The sequence below is a fragment of the Trichosurus vulpecula genome, chromosome 2 (assembly GCF_011100635.1).
Source record: "Trichosurus vulpecula isolate mTriVul1 chromosome 2, mTriVul1.pri, whole genome shotgun sequence".
Classification (NCBI taxonomy): Eukaryota; Metazoa; Chordata; class Mammalia; order Diprotodontia; family Phalangeridae; genus Trichosurus; species Trichosurus vulpecula.
In genome coordinates this window covers 124,249,528-124,275,262 of record NC_050574.1, presented here as the reverse complement: position 1 = coordinate 124,275,262, position 25,735 = coordinate 124,249,528, and the positions used below count along the sequence as shown (strand labels likewise).

The 25,735-nt window shown below is 40.0% G+C and overlaps 1 protein-coding gene across 4 annotated transcripts in view; it reads right to left on the bottom strand.

Moving 5' to 3' along the window:
* Window positions 1-25,735, bottom strand: part of FAM168A (family with sequence similarity 168 member A) — a 201,358-nt gene that overhangs the window by 98,145 nt on the left and 77,478 nt on the right. For all 4 annotated transcript variants that reach the window (XM_036746209.1, XM_036746211.1, XM_036746208.1 and 1 more), the window contains exon 2: window positions 21,152-21,239. In XM_036746209.1, coding sequence (XP_036602104.1) covers window positions 21,152-21,221 — 70 coding nt within the window. In that variant the 5' untranslated portion in view covers window positions 21,222-21,239. The remainder of the gene's footprint in view (window positions 1-21,151; window positions 21,240-25,735) is intronic.

Genomic DNA, 25,735 nt, shown 5'->3' with positions numbered 1-25,735 from the left:
AACACACATCTGACCATATCACTCCCCAACTCAAAAACCTTCAGTGGCTTCCCACTGCTGTCTGTAAGATAAAATACAAATTCACCCCGGCATTTAAGGACTATTGTCACCTACCTGCAACCTCCCTTTCCAGTTTTCTTCTCCATTCCTTCTGTTCACACACTCCATACTGTAGTTATATGAGACTGTTAGATATTTTGGACCTCAGCCTGACCTGTCATGCAGGTTCCTTAACCTCTTTGAGTTTCAGGTTCTTATTCTATAGTATCAAAGGACTGGACTAGATGAACTCTAAGGTCCCTTCTAGCTCTGGATTCCATGATTCTTTGATCCTAGGTGGGAAGAAAGCACCTCTGTCTGGAAGGATCTTTGGGCTATATGTGACACCAGTTATCTGGAAACTAACTATATAAATATCCCCTTAGGGCATAGTAACAAGCATCTATAAAGCATTTATATGTGCCAGGTATGTGCTAAGCACTGGAGACACAAATATAGCAATAAGAAAGACAGTCCCCTGCCTTCAAGGAACTTGCATTTCAATGGGAGAAGACAAAATACAAAGGGGATCTGAAAAGGGGAGTAAGAGGGGAAAGGGACCATATCTAAGTCTGGAAAATCGAAGGAGAATCAGGAGGGGAATAAAAATAGGCTGGCCTGGGCCCCTCCCCAAATCACTAATAGGGGAAGGGAACAGCATGGTGGAGGAACGTTCCAGGGTGAAGAAATCCCAGGCACTAGGGCGAGATGGCAGCAGAGGCATGGTGGCAAAGACTGAAATGTCAGAAGCAAAGCTGGGAAGGGAATTAAAGCTGGCTATCCTAGGCCTCCTAATTTACCAATATCCATTTTTTTAAATTTATTTTTTACTTTTAGTTTACAACACTCAGTTCCACAAATTTTTGAGTTCCAAATTTTCTCCCCCTCCCTCCCCTCCCCCTGAAACAGCATGGAATCCAATATAGGTTCTACATATACTTTCACATTAAACTTATTTACACAATAGTCAAGTTGTAAAGAAAAATTATAACCAATGGAATGAACCATGAGAAAGAAGAAACAAAACCAAAAAAGAAGGAAAAAAAAAAGAAAGAGCAAATAGTTTGCATTCAGACTCCTTAATTCTTTCTCTGGGGATTAATAGTTTTTTCCAACATGAGTCTTTTGAAGCTGTCTTTGAACCTTGTATTGCGGAGAAGAGCCAAGTCTATCAAAGTTAGTCATCACAGATAACTGTGTGTCTGTAATCGTGTATAATGTTCTCCTGGTTCTGCTCCCCTCACTCAGCATCAGATCGTGTAAGTCTTTCCAGGTTATAATGAAGTCTGTCTGCTCCTCATTTCTTATAGCACAATAGTATTCCATTATCTTCATATACCACAACTTGTTTAGCCATTCCCTAATTAATGGGCATCTCCCTGATTTCCAATTCTTTGCCACCACAAAAAGAGCTGCCATAGATATTTTTGTACATACAGGTCCATTTCCCACTTGTGTGATCTCTTTGGGCTACAGCCCCAGAAGTGGTATTGCTGGGTCAAAGGGTATGCACATCTTTATAGCCCTTTGGGCATAGTTCCAAATTGCTTTCCAGAATGGCTGGATCAGTTCACAACTCCACCAACAATGTAACAGCATTCCTGTTTTCCCACATCTTCTCCGGCATTTATGAGATGTGGTACCGAAGAGTTGTTTTGATTTGCATTTCTCCTCTAATCAACAGTGATTTAGAGCATTTTTTCATATGCCTATACATTTAATTTCTTCCTCTGAAAACTGCTTATTCGTATCCTTTGACCATTTCTCAATTGGGAAATGACTTGTATTCTTATAAATCTGACTCAATTCCCTGTATGTTTTAGAGATGAGGCTTTTATCAGAGACACTGGTTATAAAAATTATTTCCCAATTTTCTGCTTCCCTCCTAATCTTTGTTGCATTGGTTTTGTTTGTACAAAAGCTTTTCAATTTAATGTAACTGAAATTATCCATTTTGCATTTCATAATGTTCTCTCTCTTGTTTGGTCATAAATTCTTCCCTTCTCCATAAATCTAAGAGGTAAACTATTCCTTGCTCTCCCAAATTGCTTATAGTATCAGCCTTTATATTTAAATCATGAAGCCATTTTGACTTTATTTTGGTATACAGAGTAAGATACTGGTCTATGCCCAGTTTCTGCCATATAATTTTCCAGTTTTCCCAGCAATTTCTGCAAAACAGTGAATTTTTAATCCAGAAGCTAGACTCTTTGGGTTTATCAAAGGGTAGATTGATATGGTCATTGACTAATATGTCTTGTGTACCTAACCTATTCCATTGATCCACCACTCTATTTCTTAGCCAGTACCAAGTAGCTTTAATGATTGCTATTTGATGATACAGTTTAATATCGGGTATGGCTAGGCCACCTTCCCTAGCATTTCTTTTCATTAATTCCCTTAATATTCTGGACCTTTTCTTCTTCCAGATGAATTTTGTTATTATTTTATCCAGCTCTATAAAATGATTTTTGGTAGTTCGATTGGTATGGCACTGAATAAGTAAATTAATTTAGGTAAAACTGTCATTTTTATAATATCCCTTTTCAAATGCTTTGAACTACAGGTTTATCATACAAGTAGGCAATTCATAAACTCATCAATCAGGAAGGGCTGGAATAAAAACAAAAGCCTCACAGCATCATATAAGCAGATTTGGAACTTTTGGCTTTCCTCCATTTTTTTTTCCTCTGAACACTAACCAATACACAGGGATCTTGGTTTTCTATCCTTTGGATTTAATTAGAAGTTGAAGTGAAGTATTAGCTCAAAAGTCTCATCCAAAGTGCTGAATAATTAAACCAATCTGATATTTCATGTATAGTACACATCTTATTATGGCCTAAAATCAATTAGAACTACAAGCATCTAGGCAATAACAGGTTTTCTCTGCTCTCAGCTCTTATTTGACAATTTTACAAGGTCTGGGTCCAACAGTTTCATGTTTATACATCTTGTAAACTAGGAAAAGTATTTTTTGAAAAATATAGTTCATAGAATGACAGAATCATAGAGTCTCAGAATCAAAAGCTTTAAAAATAATATGGTATAATGCCCCTAAAAGTGGTTCATTCAGCTTTCGTTTGAACATTATCTATAACAGGTAACTGGCTACTTTTAACAGAAGTCCATTCTATAATGTGGCTAGTCTAATTGTTCAGAAGTTTGCTTCTGTGAGCTGAAATCTATTTCCACTGGTCCTAATTCAACCTTCTTGGGCAACATGAAACTATCTACTACCAGATCTGACAACCCTATTCCCCCTCCTCCCCAATTCATTAAAATTGTTTCACCACTCTTATGGAAAATGTCATACACAAACCTTTTCAGTTCCCAAAACCTATACTTTTATTCTGCCTCACTACACAGGATGGTCACATGTTTGATCTCACTTTTTCACCCACAAGTGTTCTATTCCTTAACCAAAAACTCTGCAACTTCCTTTATGTGACCATAACCTCCTTTCTTCTCTCTCCTCTCTCCTTCCCTCCATCCTTCAGTCTCTCTCCCCTTCCTTCCCTTCCTCCGCTCTTCCTCACCCTTACCATGATCTCTACTCTGTCTATCCCTCAATGCTTTCTCGAGGCTATTACCCTCACTCTGACTTTAATGTCTTTCTAATCTTGACTGTGTCGTTAACCAGTTCAATGACAGTCCTCTTCGCCTCTTTGTCCCCTACCACTCGTACCCTGGATTATAAGACTCTCCCATCTGCATTTTTTTTTTGCTCTTATTCATATGCCACTGAACAGTGCTGGAAGAATTCACATAAACATGTTAACTGGGTCCATTACAAATTGGTGTTATTTAATCTCAACAAGGCCCTCATTACCACAAGGCGACCCTTTTACTCTCCATCACACTTCCCTCGAGCAGCTGTTCTAAACCTTATCTTCTCTTCCCCACCTCCCATACCACCCCCTCCCTCTCTGAAGACCACTCCTCTCATACCTTACTGAGAAAATAAGTCATTCACAATTAGCGCCCTTTTCTCTCCTATTTAACACCTTAAAATACCTTGGCATCATTCTCTCCTTGCTCCAGTTTCTGATGACTAGGTATTCTCTCCCCTCATCAAATCTAACTCATCTATAAACGTGCCTTTGATCCCATCCCCTAATGTCTCCCCTGGCAGCTTGACCCCCAAATCATTCCTGTCCTCTTATTTTCAATCTCTTCCTATCTCCATCTTGGCTGCCTACATGCCCAAGTCTCTACCATCCTCAGAAGTGTTTGATTTGACCCTAACCCTCAAAGTATCATCCTATACCTCTCCGCTCTTTTACAGACAAACTCCTAGGGGAGAAAAATTATACTCAAATATACTCATTGCTTCCACTTCCTCTACTGTCATTCACTTTTCAACTCCTTGCGAGCTGGCCTCCTTCCCTCCTTCAACAGGGATTGGCTTTCCCTAAAAGGAGACAAAGCTGTCCTGGGACCTGACTGGCCCAGGCTTCACCCACATGGCTTCCTGGCCACCCAAAGGCATAAAAAGCCCCAGCCATGTGAGTCCAGGCATTTCCCACTAGGTATATTTCTGAAAACCTTATAAAAGTAACCATGTGCTTCATCATATCTTGCCCCAATGACCAGACACATTTCCTCCTTTTGTTATCTATTCAATGACTCCAGAGTGCCTCATTTCATCCCAACATCAAACTTGAACTGAGAGAGTGCTAGTGTTAGAACTTCCTCAGTAAGAAGCTCAGCAACTGTAAAATGAGGATAACACAATTTCTCTGCTGTGAGGCTCAAATGAAATACTGTGGTATAAAGCAATTACCTTCATGATGCTATATAGTGGTGAATTATCGATGCTATATAGTGGTGAATTATCTCAGAAGATTCAAAATGAAAGCTTCCATAATGGAAAGGTGGCTGGGGAATATCAAAATGATAATGTGAAGGTACACAAATTTCAAATGACCTCAGAATTCTGACCAGAGCAGTGTCCAATCATGATTTCCAAAGACTGATAATAAAACATACCTCCTACCCTTTAGCAACGAATAAGGCACAGAATGAGACAAGCATTCTGACAACAGAGGACTTCCACTTGTGGTGGGAGAAGGGAGGGAACAGGGGACACTGGTGGGTAATGACAGATATGGGGAAAAAAGCATTAAAAACATTTTAAACTGAATAGAAGGAAATAAAATAGTACAGAAAGGGACACAGAGCAATTCTGTTACTAACACTCAAACTTGATATATGTCAAAATATACATAAAGCTTCAGAGTTTGTAACATGTGTTCATCATTCAGATTTTTCTTTGTATACTGAAGTATTTGTGTTCATTGGTGATACATAAGGTCACAATAAAAAAGAAAAAACGTGAAAGAAAAATTAATGCAATACTCTCTAAAATAAACCATGCTAAGTATAAATAAGCTACAGTATATTACCAAAGATGACTTGCCCATGAAAACTGATATTAAAAAAAAAAAGACAGCATCCAGGATATGCCTAACAAGCGGAGATAGGCTGATCATACAGTGAGAGTCAGTCATAGAAATGAGATCTAGAAGGAACTTTAACCTTGTATTGTCCACTCCAATCTTCTCATCTTACAGATAATGTAACTGAGGCTGAGGGAAGGGAAGTCACTCGCTCAAGGTTACAGAGGTAAGAGCGATAACAAATGCACAGTCCAGGCAAAGGATGCAGGAAATACTAAAAGAGCCAAAGGAAGCCCTCCAGCACACCGGGCAGATCCTCTATGGTAGATCATGGAATGACACTGACATAAAACATACAGGATGGAAAAAGCATGGGTGGGTTTCAATATCACAGAGTACCCACAGTGAAGAAATTATAAATCCATCCAAGTATCAAGTAAAATGCAAGTAGCTGGGGATTTTCGGGCTTGGAGTCCAGGTTTACTTTAGAGATTTCCTGAAGGTCACTTCTAGTCTTTCAAATGTTTATAGGCTTCAAAATGGATTATGTAATAAAAAGACAGGATTTGAAATGCGTGGCCCAAGGCAGCGCAGAATTAAGTCACTTACATTGGCTCTGTTACACTGCCAACTACAGCTGCAGAAGCCAGCCTTTCCCTGGAATGCTAATGATGCCCCAGTTCCCAGGGACAAGGCACCGAAGTGACAAGGACAATGCGCTTTTTGCCTTTCTTAAAACACAGAAACTAGCAGGGCATACAAGCAGCGAGATAGAACTCCTGCTGAAACAATTCCAAAGGAGAACTCAATCAGGCATCAACTCCTGTCAAGTTTATTTTTGAAATTTTCCTACCTTCTCCCCCTTGTCTTTCCTCTTGCGGCCATCATACTCATCCTACAGCTCCCAGTCCTATACTTGACAGCCCCACATGCATCTCAAACATAATACATATCACACTGAACATACCATCTGTCCCCTTAAACCTACTTTCCCTTCCTTCCCTTCTCTCAGGTCTGGATTCTCCAGGGTTATCTCTGACCCAGGAGTCTCCCACACCTGCCATATCTGATCATTTGCAAGTCCAACCCTTTTTCCCAACTATCCCCTCCACATCAGCTGCTTGGCCCCTAGCCAGGAAGTTAGATGGCAGTGAATATAGGGTGCTGGGCCTGAAGTCAGAAAGACCAGAGTTCAAATCCAGCTTTGGACACTTACTAGCTATGTGAACTTGAGGAAGTCATTCAATGATACAAACTCAACTAGAAACAGGGGCCATTAAACCCTGTAGGCCACATAATGACTTAGAAAACCACACATGAACATTATGTTTTATTGTATTTTTATTTATTTTGTTAAACATTTTCCAATTACATTTTAATTCGATTCAGTGGCACTCTGGTGTGTTGAGGGCCACATGCAGGGGCATGTGTAACACCTCTAACAAACTGTCTGTCTCAATTTGACAGAATTAGTAAAATTTGAAAAAGACATGGGGAAGAAAGGTAATGAGTTTATGTCTCCAGGTCATCCCAAGCAGTTGGTAATATGGGACTGATGCTCAGAGAAGAGAATGTAGATCTGTACAGTAGTCATCTGCATAAAGATGTTAATAAACCTATGGGAGCTGATAAGGTTACCAAAAGAGTGAGTATAAGAGGAGCAGAGATCCCAGGACAGAACATCCACAATTAGGGGGCATGATGTGGCTGATGCACTAGTCAAGGATACAAGAAGGAGTTATCTAACAAGTAGAAGGTGAGCTAGGAGAGAGCTGTGTCACAAAAACCCAAAATGAGGATGAAGGAACTCTTGCTCTACTTCTGTCCTCAGAAGGTTGTTGTGAAGAAAGTACTTTGTAAACCAAAAGGAATATACGATGTGAGATGTCATCCTAACATTCCTAAGTCACAGATTGTCAGACTTGCAAGGGATCTCCAAAAGCTGCTAGTTGAACCTAGTTTTGTGCAGGAATTCCCTCAACATCATCTCTGATAAACAGTCATTCGTGCTCTGCTCAAGACCTCTCTAGGAAGTGGCAACCCACTACTTTCCAAAAACAGCCCCTTATATCTTTAGACAGCTCTAAATTTTGGGAAATTTATCCTTATGTTAGTCTAAAATCTGCCTAAAAATTCTTCCCACCATCCCTAGCTTTATTTTCTGGAGCCAGACAAAACAAGCCTAATTCCTCCTCCCCATGCCAGTCCTTCATATATCTGAAGATGATGATAATGTCCCACACTAATGTCTTCTTTTCTCCAGGCTATATATTCTCAGTTTCTTCAACCAATTTATATGTGTATGTGTATGTATGTGTGAGTGTGTGCGTGTGTGTGTGTATACATACATATATATGTGTATACACACATATGTATGTATATGTATACACACATTCATTCATTCATTTGGCAGTATTTCTACTTCTCCCAAATCTTGGCCAACTCTCTCTTAATGTGTTCCAATTTGTCAAACAACCTTCCTAGAACGTGGAAGTTGTCTTAATCTCTATACTCATCCATTAATAAGGGGGGGAGACAATAGCCATCCTACCTCCTCATCAAGACTGCAACTTTCTTACAAAGCTTAGTCACCCTGCTCTTGACCTCCTGCAACTACCCCTAGATCCCAGTACGAAACATACAGGAGGCAATGCTCATTGGCAAAGCCAAAATACAAGTTTCTCCTCAGAATCTGAGGAGTTTTGCTTATCTATGCTTATTTGTTACCAGAGTTTTCTTCTTTTTCTTTTTTTTCCAGAGAGGAAGGAGAAAGAAGGAAAGAAGGAAAATGTTAATTTTTTTTTAATTAAGCTAAAACAAATAAATACATTTCTCCCCAGCTGACTGGGGGACAAAGCGCAGATCTCAGAGAAAAGAAAAAAAAGTGTAACCTTGTGGATTCAATAGCACTAAGAGCTATAGATCTTCAGCTTTCTATTCAGGTGAGAAGATCTATAAAGAAAACCCGACTTGAACACTTAAATTCAAGTACTTTCCCCCAGCCAAGCAATTTTCAAGTAATCACATCTTAGAACTCAAACAAGAGAGACCATTTGAAGTATGCTACTTTTGCCAGCCATTTGAGTTTTCCCAAAATGAGTGAATACTGACGTCTGAAGTACGACATCAAGGTTTCTAGAGGAGCAGTAAGGCCTAAATGCCCTCATCCTGTTGCCTAACATCAGTTTCTTATGTAAAATTGGCAGAGACGAAGAGCAAAAGAAGGCTGTGTCAAGCATCTCCTATCACTAGATATCACTAGTTGGCAGAGCGGCAGAATAACCAACTGTAACCACAGCTATATACAAAAAATTAACTCAACCAGTTACTGACACTGGTGATCTCCCCACCACCACCATTTTTGGAACCCTCATAATGATTTCTATGGCCTTATAAACACAAACCCCCAAGCTGAACACTGCCACATATTAAAATCTGCAAACAAATAAAGAAAAAAAGGGGAAAAATCAACATGGAGTTAATTTTAAACACCTGAATAGGAGAACAGAAAGGAATCAGTATATAAAGGAAGCTGGCTGCCAGTACTTAATCAATTTAATTCAACAAATACTTAATAAGCTTCAGCACACAATGTGCATGGCATTAGGGACTCAAAGACAAAAAATAAACCAGCAATAAGTCATATTGCTAAAATGATTTAAGGTTTGTTAAATGCTTTCTTCACAAGAGCCCTATGAGATAGACACTAAAGTAATAGCACCCTCATTTTATAGAGGCAGATCCTCAAGGTGAGAGATGTTTGGTGACTTGGCCAGGATCACAAAGCTCTTGAGGGTCAGAGTCAGGGTCACAAGGTCAGAGATGCTGTGTCTCTTTTTGTTAGTGACTACAACTTCAGAAAGACTCAAACAGTAGAGATCAGAAAAGACAAAGCTGAGATATCTGAGGGATGAACGCAAAATGACTCATGGGAAGAAATCAAAGGAGTGAAATTATGTACAGATTCACCAAAGGATGGTTAAGGCCGGTCAAAGGGTGAGGGATGTGGATGGAAGCTATATTTCTGGAGATGGAAGATTGTAGATAATGAAACTGGTGTTCTTCAAGAGTATGAAAGTCTTTAAGGCTCAGTTTAAATATGCTTCTTCCAGAAAAGCTTCAGTAAACTGTCCTTCCTAAAAGTGATTTATACATAGTTCTGGCCAAATTACTCCTTTGCTCAAAAAATTCAATGGATTTATGTTTAGATATTATTTCTCCTTACTGGTCTGAGTTTCTGGAGTGTAAGGGCTGAATTCATCTTCATGTCTCCATGTAGCACTGAGCAAAGAATTGTTCACTGAATAAGTGAATAAAGTGATGATAATAATCTATCATAAGAGTATGCGACTTAACAGTTCTCAAAATATTTTCACAACAGTGATCTCACTGGTGCCTCATACCAACCCTATCTAGAGAAAGACAGAAAAAAAGAAAGAAGAAAAGGCAAGAATTATTAGTCCAATTTTACATATGGGAAAATTGAGACTGAGTAGTGGAAAGCAACTTGTCAAAGATCACAGGAGGAGGAAGAATCCAGTACACTTCGTTCCTAGTTAACAAAATGGCACTAAATTCTTGTCTAAAAGAAAGACTTACCTAACAACACCACATGCCAATGGCTTCATGATCTCTTCAAAGTAGGTATTTCCTAAATCACTATATACTGAAATCTCTCATCTGTCAAACTGAGATAATAATACTTGCACTATATGCCTCACAGGGATTTTGTGAGAAAAACAGTTTTTAAACCATAAAGCATTACAAATTTTTACTATAAACTTGGTAACTATAAACAAAAACAAACAGAAATGAAAAAAGAGAATCTTCAAAAAACTCAGCAGTTAAAGTAGAACAAAACAGTAGATTATCGTGGATGATGCCTCTGGTTCTCCATTAAAGAACACCTCTTTAAGTTGACATTAACGACTGATGACTCCCTGGGTCCATTAATCCAAACCAGTTCTAATGTAAAATCTGCCTGCCTCTTTTGGCACATAGATCCATAAGCATTTTATTAGCACCTGCTATGTACCAGGCACTGTGCTAAATTCTGGACACACAAAGGAAAGCAAAAATAATCCCTGAACCTCAAGGAGCTTCTAACTGGGGAAGCAAATCAATAACTAGATACATACCATACGCACATATGTGTGTATACGTATATGTGTGTATGTATGTGTATACACACACACACACACACACACACACACATATATATGTTGTTCAGTCTTTTTAAGTCATGTCTGACTCTTCATGACCCCATTTGGGGTTGTTTTTTTTTTTTGGCAAAAAATACGGGAATGATTTGCCATTTCCTTCTTCTGGCTCATTTTAAAGATGAAGAACTGAGGCAAACAGGGTTAAGTGACTTGCCCAAAGTCACACAAGTACTAAGTGTTTGAGGCCAGATTTGAACTCATGAAGATGCATCTCCCTGATTTAGTGATCTATCCAATGCACTACCTAGATGTTATATTCGTACACACACACACATATAACACATACGTATATACATTTTATATATTTATTTATATATTTATATATATATTTTTATATATATATATATATATATATATATTTATATATTTATTTATCTACAAAGAGCAGACCACCAGCTTGTTCAGTCAACAAATACTGATTTAGCACTTAGAATGTGGCCAGAACTTAGAAAGACAAAGAAATATACAACAGTCTCTACTCCCAAGGAGTTTGCAGTCTAATGGTAGTTCCTTCCCCCTGTTGAACGCCTCCAATTTATTCTGTATGTATCTTGTTTGTACATATTTGTCTGCAGGTTATATCCCCAATTAGACTTTGACTGGGTTCCTTGAGAGCAGGTACTGTCATTCTTTATACGCCCAGGGTTTGGCATGATGCCTGGCACATAGTAAGTGCTTAATAAATGTTATTTGAATGACTTACTAGAGAAAACATACATATGTAGTCTATATATTATATATATTTAAATATATGTGTATATTTTATATATTATATATTTGAATATATATTATACATATACAGACGTGTGTGTGAGTGTGTGTGTATGTGTGTGTAAGTAATGCATAGAAAGAGATAAATGTAACTTGTGGTGGGGGAAGGCACTAGCAGTCTAGATCAGAAAAAGGCTCATGCTGCAGGTAGAACTTGAAATGAGCCTTGCAAGATTAAACTCTTGTTGAGTCTTGTAAGAAAGCAGGAAGAAGGTGTGTGTTCTAGGCTGAGAGACTTCAATTATTTCTCAGAATGTTGTGTTTGTCCTTCACTTTCAAAGAGGACCACGGCACCAGGGAAATGATGACATGACTTGCAGTTGACTTTGATTTGAGTTGAGGGAGGGTTGTGCAAGGTCACCAGCCTCACTTTCTCCTCCAGAGCCAGATATTCATGACGGATGGAAGAAAGGAAGGAAGGAAAGAATATAGCCAGTAAACCCCAAGTTAAGTGGGCAGCAATTCTGGTCATCAAAATTTGCCTTTCTTTGGAGAGGAGAAGGAGAGGGAGAAGACGAGTTGAGTTACCCAACTAGCTGGGTCCCCATTCGGGCAGCTCAGTCTACTCGCAGGTTGTATTTATCCTTCATTTCGAAGAGGACCATGGCATCAGAATGTATGACCCAAAGCAAGCCACTTAACCTAAGTCTCAACTGTCTCATTCATAAAATGGGGATAAGAATAGTACCTACTGCTGTGCGAATCAAATGAGATAATTTACATAAAGCACTAATATGCTATATAAATATGAACTCTTATTAACAGTATGTTAATCACATTCTCTCTACCAGGCTAATTTCACTGTCAAAAAAGAAACAAAGTTAGCTTGACTCCTTAAGATTGGCAAGCTGGTGGGTGACCAAGACAGGGAAAGGAGGGCCTCAGGATGCCACAGAAGACCACATTCAAGACTCATAAGGCAAGCCTCAGTGGCCACTTCTCAGGAGGTTGTAGAATGTATTCTCATTTACACATTCGTTGAACCACAAGGCCAGTCCCTTCTAATTCTTGGATTCTGCCTTTCAATGAGAACAGTTCTTCCCTTCTAAAGGCTTATACATTATCCTTTTATTGTTGTGGCCTAGAATTTTACCCCAGTCTCTTGACTTCAAGTCTAACACTTGTTTTCATATATTTCCATTTTGTTTTCTCTCTCCAGGACATTCCTAGGGAGTATACCATCTCCCTGACAAGGGTGTCATTCCACTTCTGCTTAAACATATTCTCCAATGACATTAACCTGTGGGTCAGCTCGGAATGTTAGGAGACTCCTTCTAACCCAGGGCTAGGACTCACCTGCTATGTAAAAAGTAGTCCTTTCGCATGTGCCTGGACGGTGATACCTTCAGGACCATTTCTAACGAGAGAGAAATTTTCCTCTATTTCTTCATACTTTTTCTTGTATCGTGTTAACAAGCCCCTCTACAGGACAGTGTAGGCTCCCTCTCAAAACTCAATATTCAAGAGATTGAGTGATCTCATTGATTCTGGAGCTTCTTTCCACAAGACATACTCTGCCACAACTCATCCATTCCCACCTATCATGTGTGACTCTTGTTGTTGTCCTTTCAAAAATTTCCCAGAGAGGGTCAGCCCAGTGTGCTGGAAGCCTTCCTTACTGTCTCTTGACACGGCAAGGGTACCAGTGGAGCACTCTGGCTGTCCACCTATCATCCCTCCATGACATCCTTTACTCCTGTGCTTCGGAGCTGTCTGAGGGTGACAAGCTGCTGTCTGCTTACACCCACCATGTGCATCTCCAGACTCTGTGTGTGTGTGATGCTCATTTTTAGCTCTTCTGAGGCAGCTGTACTAAAGCATGTTAGTCTTAAAAAGATAAGCCTTTTTGCAAAGCTCTTTTACTAACTGCTAACTTTTCATGAAAGTAAAGGCCCAGCTTTTCCTCTCAGCAGTAGAGTGAAATGCACACAGTTACTTAAAATATCTAAATCTCTTCAAGGTCATGAACTGAGGAAAAGCTACTGCTAACTAGCCCCAGTGCCAGCCCACGGGTCAAATTAATAGATAGTCCTAAACAATCTTGCTAAAGGTCTTTTAGGATAATATTTGGTTCTGGAACCCCTGTGGACAGCTGTTGTAAAAGTTTGAGGCATTATTTCTATTAATTCTGACAGAGCCTAGATGACCAGGGGAGGAATTAGCAGTGACCATCTGATGCATCTGATGCTTCTTCTCCTTCCTCTCCCAGATTCCCTATGGCCTTTGTATTTTGTTACATCTCTCATGTCTAACTTAATTCTTCATAGAGTTCCACCACCACTGCCACCAACCTTTTTTGGCACTGGGGTCAGTCAGCAGGAATCTCTTCTGAGCTTACTTAGACACTGTGAAAATTACGGTAGTTTTCCAAAGCTTTGTTATTTTTCTCAGGGCTAAAATTTGTCTAGTAGGTCCACTGTCTTCTCAAAAAAGTCTAAATGTATATGTTTAGGACAACAGCTCCCATTTCCATATGGCTTTAAAGTTCACCAAACCTTACAGGGATCGTGACTCCCATCTTACACAAGGGGAAACTGAGGCTTAGAAAGGGGAAGTGGCCTGACCACAGGCACAGATGTTAAGTGCTGGGGCCATCGTTCAAACCCAAATTTCCTGCTCTCCAAGTCTGTGAGTCCGTAACACCATGATTCTCTTTCCTCTCTTCTCCCCAAAGAATATGCAGAGGAACGTAATCAGGATGGTCAAGAACCTCAAGACCATGAGACACAAGCACTGTGTGAAGGACCTAGCTCTGTTTAGCAGAAGAAAACATGGTAGTGACTTGAGAGCTGTCTTTTTTTTAATCTGAATGTGCTGAGTTTACATTAAAGGATTTTTTAGCTATACTAGTGATTAAAGCTGCTTATAAGATAAGATAGCTGTCTTCAAATATTTCAAGAGCTGTAATGTGGAAGAAAGGTGAGATTTAATCTGTCTGGTTCCAAAGGGCAGAACTTGGTGCAGTGGAGAAAGTGACAGTGAGGTGAATGAGGCTCAATGGGAGGGAAAACTTCATAACAAGTCAGTTTATATCAAAATGAATGAGCTACCACAGGAGGCAGTAAGTACTTGAGGTCTTCAGATGGAGGGAGGCTGGACCACTTATCAAGACGCTGCAGAGCAGATTCTAAATCAAGTATGAGATGGACTAGATGATCTCTGAGGCCTCGTGAAAGTTTAAGATTCTAGAACCTCTACAACAGAGACTGGAGATGTGGATATTGGACGTCAGTCAGTCAGTCAGTAAACATTTATTAAGCACCTACAATGTGCCAGGCACTCTGCTAAGTTCTGGTGATACACAGAAAGGCAAAAAACAGTCCCTTTTCTCAAGGAGCTCACAGTCTAAAAGGGAAGACAACATGCAAACAACTGTACAAACAAGCTAAATACAGGATAAACAGGAAATAATCAATAGAGGGAAGGCTTCCTGTAGAGGGTGGGATTTTAGCTAGGACTTGAAGGAAGCCAGAGAGGCCAGGAAGCAGAGTTGGGGAGGAAGCAAATTCCAGGAATGGATAGCAGCCAGTCAAAGAGACAGAGCATGATGTAGGTTAAACAGCCGAGGACTTCAAGGTGGAAGACAGGGGTTCAAGTCTCAGTCACTTTACTTCTCTGATCAGGACTGGACTGGGACTCCAGAGATAAACAGTCTAGCCTAAGTTCTGCCACTATGTTGCCATTTGCTGGGCATCAATTTTCTCATCTACAAAATAAGGATTTGGACTAGATCATCATCTCTTTGTAGCTCTAGGTCTATGAGTCTATAAAAGGAGGATGACAAGAGTTAATCCTTTACATTTGTTTAGTACCTCAGTTTCTAAAGTATACACACAACAAGCCAAGGAGAATGGTATTATTCCTGCTTTACAGATGCGGAAATTGAGCCTCAAAGAAGTGCAGGGATTTGGCCAGTTAGTAATACTTGCATATCCGTGTACTTGACTACCTGTCTCAAATTTGCTGTAAAGATTAAATGAGACAAGAAATATGAAAGCACTCTTGAAACAAAAGCCTGTAAAATGATAGCTACTACTGGTAGTAATTTATGCCGGAGCCTTGTTGCAGCTGCTTTGGGGGGCTTAGAGGTTTCCACAGAAGATAAAAAGTGTCTAGCAAATGCTAAAAATAATAGGCCTTTCACTTGGTAGGGTTAAAGTAACAAAAAGGCAGGCATAACATGGCCTAACTTGCAGGGGCCTGAGGAGGGAGGGCAAGGATATATCTGAGTTAGTTACTAGAGGGTCAAGGATACATTTGCTATTCAGTCAGCAAAGGGCACTTGAGGTAAAATGATCCTAAGGCTATGGCCTTAAAGTGAAGGAGGGATTGATGATGTACCAGTAGGTGAACCTCCTAACCTGGCACCCAGGTAATGCCAGGCTTTCACTATTCATTCTAATTCAGTGAGGGGACACCTGGGTTGTCCCTCTAGGGCTGTTTCCTAATGGTAATGAAGGTAGGTGTTTTACAGAAAGGGGCAGTGTCTCTAGTATGTCTCACTGATTGGTTTCCCACTTCTAATGTTATTGGCAGGGAGATGCCAACTGGCAAGATTAACTAGAGCATGGAAGAGTCTAGTATGGAAGGGTCCAAGCATAGAAAATTCCTTAAAGGGCAGGAAGTACAGGCAAGAGGAGGCACAAAGAAAGCCTGACAATGTATGACCTAGAAAACCAGACGTTCTTTTAAACTAGCACAGTAATTCTCAACAAATCTCCTTTGAAAGTGAGGAGACACCAAAGTGCTAACGTTCTATGTCCTTAAGGCCTATCAAGAACTGGTACTCTATAGTCTAAGGTCCTTTCTAGAGCTAACACTGAACATCTATCTCTATGATGCCTACCTTAAAACTCAGAGTCATCTAGAAGAGTAGAACTGTTTTAACATGGGTTCATTTCTTCTAATGGCTGCTGAGCCCTCACACTAGCATAGAGACAATGGTTATTTTGACTGACACATTATAATTTGGAGATCAATCAGAAGTCATTCCACTAATCCAAGAGGATCAATGACCAAAGATTCCAACTTTTAGCTGTTTGCTCATGCTGAAGCTAAGCATCCTAACCTGAAATGTCCCTTCCACTCCAACTTCTACCTCTTAATATACCCTGGCCATTTTTCTTTTAAGATTTCTTGAAATATGGCATCTGGGCTCTCTTATTTTGGTCATGGCTTTCAAATAGTACAATGATTCCTAAATTTTTTCTCCTTGATCTGTTTTTCAGGTCAGTTGTTTATCCTATGAGATGCTATACATGTTCTATTTTTTTTCAACCTTTTGAATGAAGAAAACTGCCCAGATCTCTTAGAACCAGAAGGCAAAGTGGAAACAGAATCCACTGGTCACCTCCTGAAACCCCAAATGAAAACTCATAATTTTTGTATCACAGCCAAAAGCCAGAGCTTTCAGGTCAAGGAAAAAATATCACAAGCAGCCAGAATGAAAGAATTCAAGTATTGAGGAGCCATGATCATGATCACACATGATTCAGCAGTCACCACTATATAGGAGCACAGAGCTTGGAATACATCACGGGGTAGGGAAACTGGGGCCTCGGGGCACAAGTGGCCTTCTAGGTCCTTGGGTGCAGCCTTTTGACTGAGTCCAAGTTTTACAAAACAAATCCTTTTATTAAGGGGATTTGTTCTGTGAAGTTTGGATTCGGTCAAAGAGCTGCACTTGAGGACCAAGAGGGCCACATGTGGCTTTGAGGCCGCAGGTTCCCCACCCTAGATACCCCATACCCTAGATAGGATATTCCAAAAGGCAAAGGATACGAGCTTACAGCCAAGAATAACTTACCTAGCAAAACTCAGTATAATACTGCAGGGGGAAAAAATTCGTCAATGTATCCAGCCCTTACACTATGCAGAGTATGCCTAATAAATCCTCTCCTGAACTGAAGTGAATCCCCATCCACCACTTTAGGTTATGACAAGGCAAATAGAGGATTTGGGTTGGTCTGCCATAAATCTCAGGAATCTAAGAAAATCTAGAACAAAACCACCCTAGAATGTAACTTGAATTTGGTAAAAGGACTAGGTAGAGAAGAAGAAATAAAAAATCTCTGCTACCCTAGACCACCCTAGTCCATCACTGATGGTTCACATTGATGACCACAGACTCAGAAAAGTGTTTTTTTCCCTGCCAAGCCAAAGATTTGTCTTTTTGTTTGGAACATAAAATGTCAGACCTAGAAAGGTCCCTAGAAAATATAACACATGATGTTAAAACATTACACAAACTATCAGAGCTAGAGGGAGAAAGTTATAGCCAGAATGGGAAAAAGAATTCTTCAAGGCCACACAGGAAAGCAGGGGGAAAACCTCTGGGAGGAGACAGGACATCCCAATGACTTACTGGTGTTACTACTAGTAGCTCCCATGAGCACTCAGTTCAAACTATTTTTCACTACTAAGCTCTGCTGAACAATGAAATTTGCTGTCTCAGGAAGTAGTGAGTTTCCTATTTCTTGAAATGTCTAAGCAGAAGCTAAACGACCCCCCTGTGGGGAAGGCTATAAAAGAGTTTCTTATACTGGGAAGGAAGTTGAACTATCCACTCTCTGAGGGCCCTTCTAGCCCTACAATTCTATTGACTGCTCTGTACATTTTTAACCAACCAACAAGCATTTATTACTATTTGTCTGGAACTAAGGATATAAAGACCAAAAAAAAAAAGGACAAGAAATAATCCCTACCTGCAAGGAGCTTACATCATATTAAGGAAGACATTATGTACATATAAATACATTAAAAAAAATACAAGTTAATTTGGGGGAGGAGCCCTACAGGTTGGGGAAGTAAGGAGAGATTTCATGTAGAAGGCATCACTTAAGCAGAATTTTGAAGAAAACAAGGTATGCTAAGAGGCAAAGGTGAGGAGGGAGGACATGCCAGGAATGGAGGCTGGCCAGTGCAAAGACAGAACAATGGATGATGGACTATCTTATGTGGTTAAAAGCAAATAAGCTAGTATAGTTAGACCATAGCACCCATGGAGGAGAATAAAGTAAGGAGATTAGAAAGGCAAGAAGGCATCGAGTCATGAAAAGCTTTGAATGCCAAAAAGATTTTATATTTGATCCAGAAAGTAAAGAGGAGCCACTGGAATTTATTTGGGGGTTAGGGGTATGACATGATCAGACCCATATTTTAGGAAAATCACTTAGGTAGCTGGGTGAAGGAAGGACTGGAGTGGGAAGAGGGAGAATGATTAAGGACTGAAGAGGTTGTTTGCAGAAAGCATGGAAATTTTATACTGACCTGAAGAACATTCAAAATTATTTTTCTGCCATGGCTAAATAATTATTACCTATACTCAAAATATAAACCAGTCTAGGAAAGAAGGTAAAAAGAGCATAACAGAAGGGCTTCAATGCAAACACAAAAAAAAAAAGACCTAAAGAGTCAGAGGGGAATCATGATCTATGTCAAGGATTTGAAGAATGGAAGGACCACGGAAGAAGAAAAAATAGGAAAAAGGGTCACTCAACGGAGAAGGAAGATACACCCTGTGAAGAGAAAGCAGCTGACTTCCAAGGAAGGATGATGTGGATCATCATCCATGAGGTGAGAGATCGCCCAATAAGGAAAAGAAGAAAATAAATAGGTAGGGTGGGTAGCAACTCCTGATTATGGTACTGAGCCAAGAAATTATTAACAGCACTGCTCTGGGAGGGGAAAGAGCTCCAACAGAAGTGAAGATGGACAACCTGAAAAACAAAGTCCTGGCCTCCAGATGTTTCAGGGATGTTGCTACAAAGGAAACAGACTGAAATACATTGAAATGCAGCTGTTGTCCCACAGAGGCCCTAGGGAATTCAACTCCAGGCAGGAGGGACCAAAGTCTTTGTGGCCAGCAGTAAAAGATGTCTTTTGCAGCATGGCAGAGCAGACAGAGTGCTGGGACTGATCTCAGGAAGACTTGGTTTTAAATCCTGGCTTTGATGCTTTATTGGTTGTGGGACCATGATTACTTAATCTCATTGAGCCCTAATTTCCTACCTATAAAATAAGGGTAATACCTATAATACCTACCTGACAAGGTTGTTGTGAGGCTCAAAGGAGATAATACATGTAAAGTATTGTGGAAACTTTAAAGTGCTATGTAAATGTCAGTTATGATTACTTTAATAAATCTGAAGCATCACCATTCCTAAATGAGAAGACTGACCTTCCTGAACTATAACTGAAAGACGGGGCTTAGCCCCTGTATGGACATCAGTGGCCACAGTTCCCAGATGGCTCCCAACAGATTCTAATACTAAATTATTAGTAAAACGGGAGTCAGAAAATAGATAAGATACACTTTAGGCCAAATAATAACAATATCATTTTGCTAAGTGAACAACATAGTGTTTTCCACAAAGCTCAGAACAAAAACCGGCCTTCACAGTTCATCCATGTCCTTCTAGGGTTTGGCTCCATGAAGGGTCCAGAAGGGTAAGGGCTAAGAACTGTGACTGCGGCAACCTCAAGAGACAAAAGGAGAGAGTGAAAGAAAGACATCATGGCTGTACTTTGAAAAACAAGAAAAATTTTCATCACAGAAAGGTAGGAACTTTTTTACAGGGTTACATCCACAGGACCAGACAGAGGAACCAAAAGAAGAGATCAGGTCCTAGATATACTAAATTAAGGGACAGGTGGGAAGGACAGGAGGGAAGTCAGTCGGTCAATAAACATTTATTAAGTGCTTACTTCTACTCTGCACTAATTGCTGGGGATACAAAAACAGACTAAAGGCAGTCCTTGCCCTCGAGGAGCTCACAGTCCGGGGTGGGGGGGGGGGGCCGTTACAATAAGCACATAAATATGTACAAACCATACATAGGATAAATAAATAATTAACAGAAGGAAGGCACTAGAATTCTGAGGGATTAGGAAAAGCTTCCTGTAGAAGATATAATTTTAGATGGAACTTGAAGGAAGCCAGGAAAACCTGGAGGAACAAATGAAGAGAAAGAACATTAAAGGCATAGGGGACAGCCAAAGAAAATGCCCAAAGTCTAGAGATGGAGTGTCTTCTTCATGGAAGAGCCAGGAGGCCAATGTCACCGAACCTAAGAGTATATGGCAGGTAGTAAGGTAGGAGGGAGAAAGGTTATGAAGGACTTAGAATGCCAAACAGAGCATTTTGCATTTGACTCTGGAGGCAATAGGTAGTCAATGGAGTTTACTGAGTAGGGGGATAATATGGTAGGGCCTTCAATTTAGGAAAATCATTTAGGTGGCTGAATGGAGGATGGACTGGAGTGGAGAGAGATCTGAGGCAGGCAGATCTACCAGCAGGCTATTGCAATAGCAGAAGTGTGAGGGGACAAAGGATGATGGCAGCATCAGAGGAAAGAAGAGGGCAAATTTGAGAGATGTTGTAAAGGAAAAATCGACAGACTTTTGTAACAGTTTGGATCGGGGTAGGGTGAGAATAGTGAGAAGTCAAGAATGACAGCTAGGTAGGAGGCCTTGGAGGATGGTGGTACCCTCAATAGTAATAGGGAAGGGGAGAAGAGTATGGGGGAAATACAACGAGTTTGGTTTTGAACATGTTGAGTTTAAGATGTCTGCTGGACATCCAGCATGAGATGTCTGGAAGGTAGTTGGACTTGCAGGATTAGAGGGAGGGGAGAAGAGATGGAGAGAGTCCTTGAGCTCATTACACATACTCAGAAGTCATTTCCTTGCATGAAGGTCATCCCTAAGAACACTCACCTGTGTAGGCCATGGTCTTGGGGTTGCCATAGGGAGCCCCAGGTTGGACGGGGCTGTAAACAGGGTTCATTGTGGAAGACTGAAGACCCTAGAGAGAAAAGAAAGAAACCAGGTTGGGTATTTCAATCAAGTGTCATAAAAACAATCACTATATTATCTATGAGCACTGGCTACATGGTTTACAAAACCTCTTCATATTCACTCTCTTATTAGAGCAATGTCAACAACCCATGTTTTAATACTTTTTTAAACCTTATAGATGCTTTCTTCCCAACAAATCTGTAACATAGGTAGTAGTGTGAGACAAATATTTTACTTAAAGATGAAGAAAAGTAGAAATACATTATTTGTCCAAAGTCATACAACTTGGGTCAGAACTCCAGACTCAAAGCCATGTCTTTTAACAGCAAATGATAAAGGCTGTCCCAAAAGACTTAATGATAGCTTAAAAATTCACTAAGATTTTTGTGGTATCCTATATTTCTAGAGCATTTAAAGTTTACAAAGTATTCTCCTCATAACAACCCTGTGAGGTAGGATCTGTTAAATAGGATCGTAAGACTTAGAACAGAATGGGGCCCAAGAAATTATCTAATATAGTTCATTTTACAGATGAGAGAGGTGAGACCCAGAAAGTCTCATCCGAAGACAGAAAGACAGTAACCAACAAAGCCAGGATCTCAACCCAGGTCCTCTGACTTCAAACCCACTCAGGTCTTTTTTCAGTAAACCATGCCACCTATTTTCTGACACGGTAGCTCCCTTTGTAAGGTCTTACCTTAACACTTGATGATATAACTGCACTACACCCTGTTATTTATTATTCAAGACAAAAAGAACTGCAAAACACAGTATTTATAACCTGACATGAAAATCTGATCACATGGATTATCATCCAAGTTTCAGAACCTTTAAGAGATCCATGACTAAGCCTCTGTAAAAGAGCCAGGGTAAGGACTGTAAACCCCCAAGGAATGACAATGACATCAATAAAACATTCATTAAGTCCTTACTATGAAGATCATCAGCCTTGAAGTCAGAGACATGGGTTTGAATCCTGACTCCAATACATAGGAAGCTCCTTCCCTACCAGAATCTCAGTTTTCACCGTAGATAGTTTCACTGTGGTGAAACAATTTGTATTAGCCTACCTCATGTATTTGTTCTGGGGAAAGTGAGTGGTAAACTTCCAAGAACTAAAGAAATGAAGAATTAGGGCACAGAGAAGGGAAAGGATATGCCAAATCAGACAACAAATTTATTCTACCTCGCAGCTCTGGGCTCTGCCCACCCCATCATGTTGCCCATCCTTTCATATTAGGGCTTCTCTCTAAGATCTGACTTTATACCTGATAATGAATCATGGCCACTATTTATTATTCAAGATAAAAAGCACTACTAGGGAGAGTATTTTTAACTCGACATGACAATTTGATCCCACACCTATTCATCTAAGTTCAATAATTCTTTGGTTAATTTTTCTGCAGTCTACATTACCGCTAAGTTCTCCAACAAATCTACTGAGTAATTAAACCAGGCATGCTCCCTGTTTCCTTCTTATCCATCTCCATGGCTCCCACCCAAGTTCAGATCTCAAAAATTTTTAACAACTTCCCATCTTTTCTCTGCCAGTCTTCCTGTACATGGGGTTGGAATTATCTCCTTAAAGCTCAGTTTGAACAATGTCTCTCCTCTTCTCAAGAATCTGTCATGGCTCCCCATGGTCCACATAGAAAAAGACAGACTACTCATGCCAGAAGAATTTGAGGCTTTCCATGGTCTGGTCCAGTTTTCCTCTTTCCAGTCTCATCTCTTCCACATCATCCTCTATATCATCTAAATGGCCTGGCATTTCTCAACTCTTTGCTCATATTAATCTCTCTGCCTAGAATGTTATACGCTCATCCCCAACACTTCATTCATTCAATGAACTTTGAATAAAGGCCTACACTGTGCTGTTCAGTCAACAAGTATTTATTAAATGTTTATACATATGTATTGTATATTTATTAAGCACTTATCATATAAACGAAACAGAATAAATATAAATAAATATGAAGTAGTTGAATACAAAGTACAGTGAACACTAGGGCCGAATCAGGAAAAGCTTCATATGTAGAGAAGAGAGGGATTCTGGGAGCCCAAGATGAAGAAGGAATGCATTCCAGGCACAGAGGCTGGCCAGGGCAAATATATAGAAATGTGAAGAGTGTCACAGGTTAGAAACAGAGAGAAAGTCAGTTTGGTTGCATTGCAATGGGTATGTGCAGGAAGGGTTGCAGTGCAAAGATAAGACTGAGCCAGGTTATGAAGGTCTTTTAAAAATTAGACAGAGATGAATGTAATGGAATACTATTGTGTTATAAGAAATGATGAACAGGTGGACTTCAGAAAAACCTGGAAAGCCTTATATGAACTGATGCTGAGTGAAGTGAGCAGAACCAGGAGAACATCATACACAGTATCAGCCACAGTGTGCAATGATCAGCTATGATAGACTTAGCTTTTCTGAGCAATGCAAGGACCTAAAACAATTCCAAAAGACTCATGATGGAAAATGCCATCGACATGCAGAAAAAGAAATATGGAGTCTGAATGCAGATTGAAATAGACTATTTTCTTGTTTTGTTTTATGTTTTTCTTTCTCATGGTTACTCCCATTCATTCTAATTCCTCTATACAACATGACTAATGTGAAAATATGTTTAATAGGAATGTATATGTAGAGCCGATATCAGATTGCATGCTGTCTTGGGGGGGAGGAGAGGGAAGGGGAGCAAATTTAAAACTTATAGAAGTGAATACTGAAAACTAAAAATAAATAAACTTATTTTAAAAAATTAAACAGAAATTTATATTCGATCCTAGAGGTAACAGGGAGACCTCAGAGCTGATTTAGTAGGAGAGCGGCATGATCAAGAAACAGTACCTGATAACAGCGTGGAGAATGGACTGGAGTAGGGAGAGACTTGAGAAAAAGAGACAAGTGAGGAGTCTGTTGCAATAATATAGACAAGAGGTAAGGAGAGTCTGACTAAGGTAGAAGCCATGTGAATAGAAAGGAGTTGGATGCAAGAGATATAGAGGGAGAAACAGCAAGATTTAGCATCTGATTGATGTACGGGATGAGAAAGAGTGAGGAGTCAATGATAATGATGAGATTATGAGACGTAGGAGACTTGATGGTGGTGCCTTTGACAGAAACAAGGAAGTTTGGAGGAGATGAGGGGGAAAAGTAATGAGTTTCATTTTGGCTATGCACAGTTTGAGATGTCTCATGGACATTCAATTGAAAGTGTCCAACAGGCAACTAGTGACGTAGGACTGAAACCCAAGGGAGAGATTGGGGCTGGATATATAGGAATGTTCTGTATAGAGATAATTACATCAACAGAAACTGATGAGGTTATCAAGAGAGATTGCAGGGATTGTAGGGAGGAGCCTTAGAAAACATCCAAGGTTAAGAAACATGGCATGAATGATGAGCCTGCAAAGGAGATAGAGAAAGCACTTTGCTGGGCACGGTGGATACACAGAAAAAAATTACACAGTTCCTGCCCTTCCAAGAAGCTTACATAATATTGGGAAGAAGAAACACTATATACCCAGGAAGTTATATACAAAATATATACAAATTAAAGATAATGTGATTTCTATGGGAGGATATTAACACCTGGCAGGAAAAGGATGAGCATCTTCTAGGAAACAATCTTTAAAATGAACTTTGAATAAAGCTAAGGATTCTACAAGGCAAAGGCAAGGAGCAAATAGATCCCAAGCATGAAAGGCAGCCCCTACAAAAGCACATAAAGGGGAGATTGAACATCTTACGCAGGGATCAGCAGGCCGGTAAATTTGGCTAAAAAGGAGTGCCACTACATAAGGGTCCCCTCTTTGGCTAGCAACATCTTACCCATCGTTCAAAGACAACTAAGGTGCTATTTCTTCAAGGGACCTATCCCTGATCTTCCTAGACAGATGTAATCTCTCTACCTCTGACCCCCCCAACACTCCCAACAGGACTTTATGTGTGCTTCTCCTATACACTTACTATATTCCATTTTATCTCAGCTCTTGGTATTCATATTTTAGCATTCTTACTACACTCATCTCCCAAAAGCAGGGACTATGGCGTGATATAACTCCAAATTCTATAGCTCTTTAAGGTTTACAAAACATTTTTCTCACAACATTGTGAAGATGGCCATTCAGATGTTATTATTTCCTTTTTGAGGATTGGAAACTGAGACTCAGTGAAGCCACATAACTTAACCATGTAGCTAGTAAGAATCACAGCTAAAGTGTGAACCCAAGCGTCCTGACTCTTTCCATCCCATATCATCTTCCCCTTGTCAAGAGGCAACTTACATGAAACTTACGTGAAAATTAGGTTTATTACAAGAGAAATGAACATGGATGTGGAACCCAAAGCATTCACAATTCATACAGAAGTTTGCATACTTATGACAGCAGGACAAAGGAAGGAGGCAGAAACATATAACGTGCAGCATGGGAGGGGGAAAGGTGTAGTAAAGCTGGAAAAAGGACAAAACCCCTCCCAGACGGGAGCGGCAAAGCAGGGCA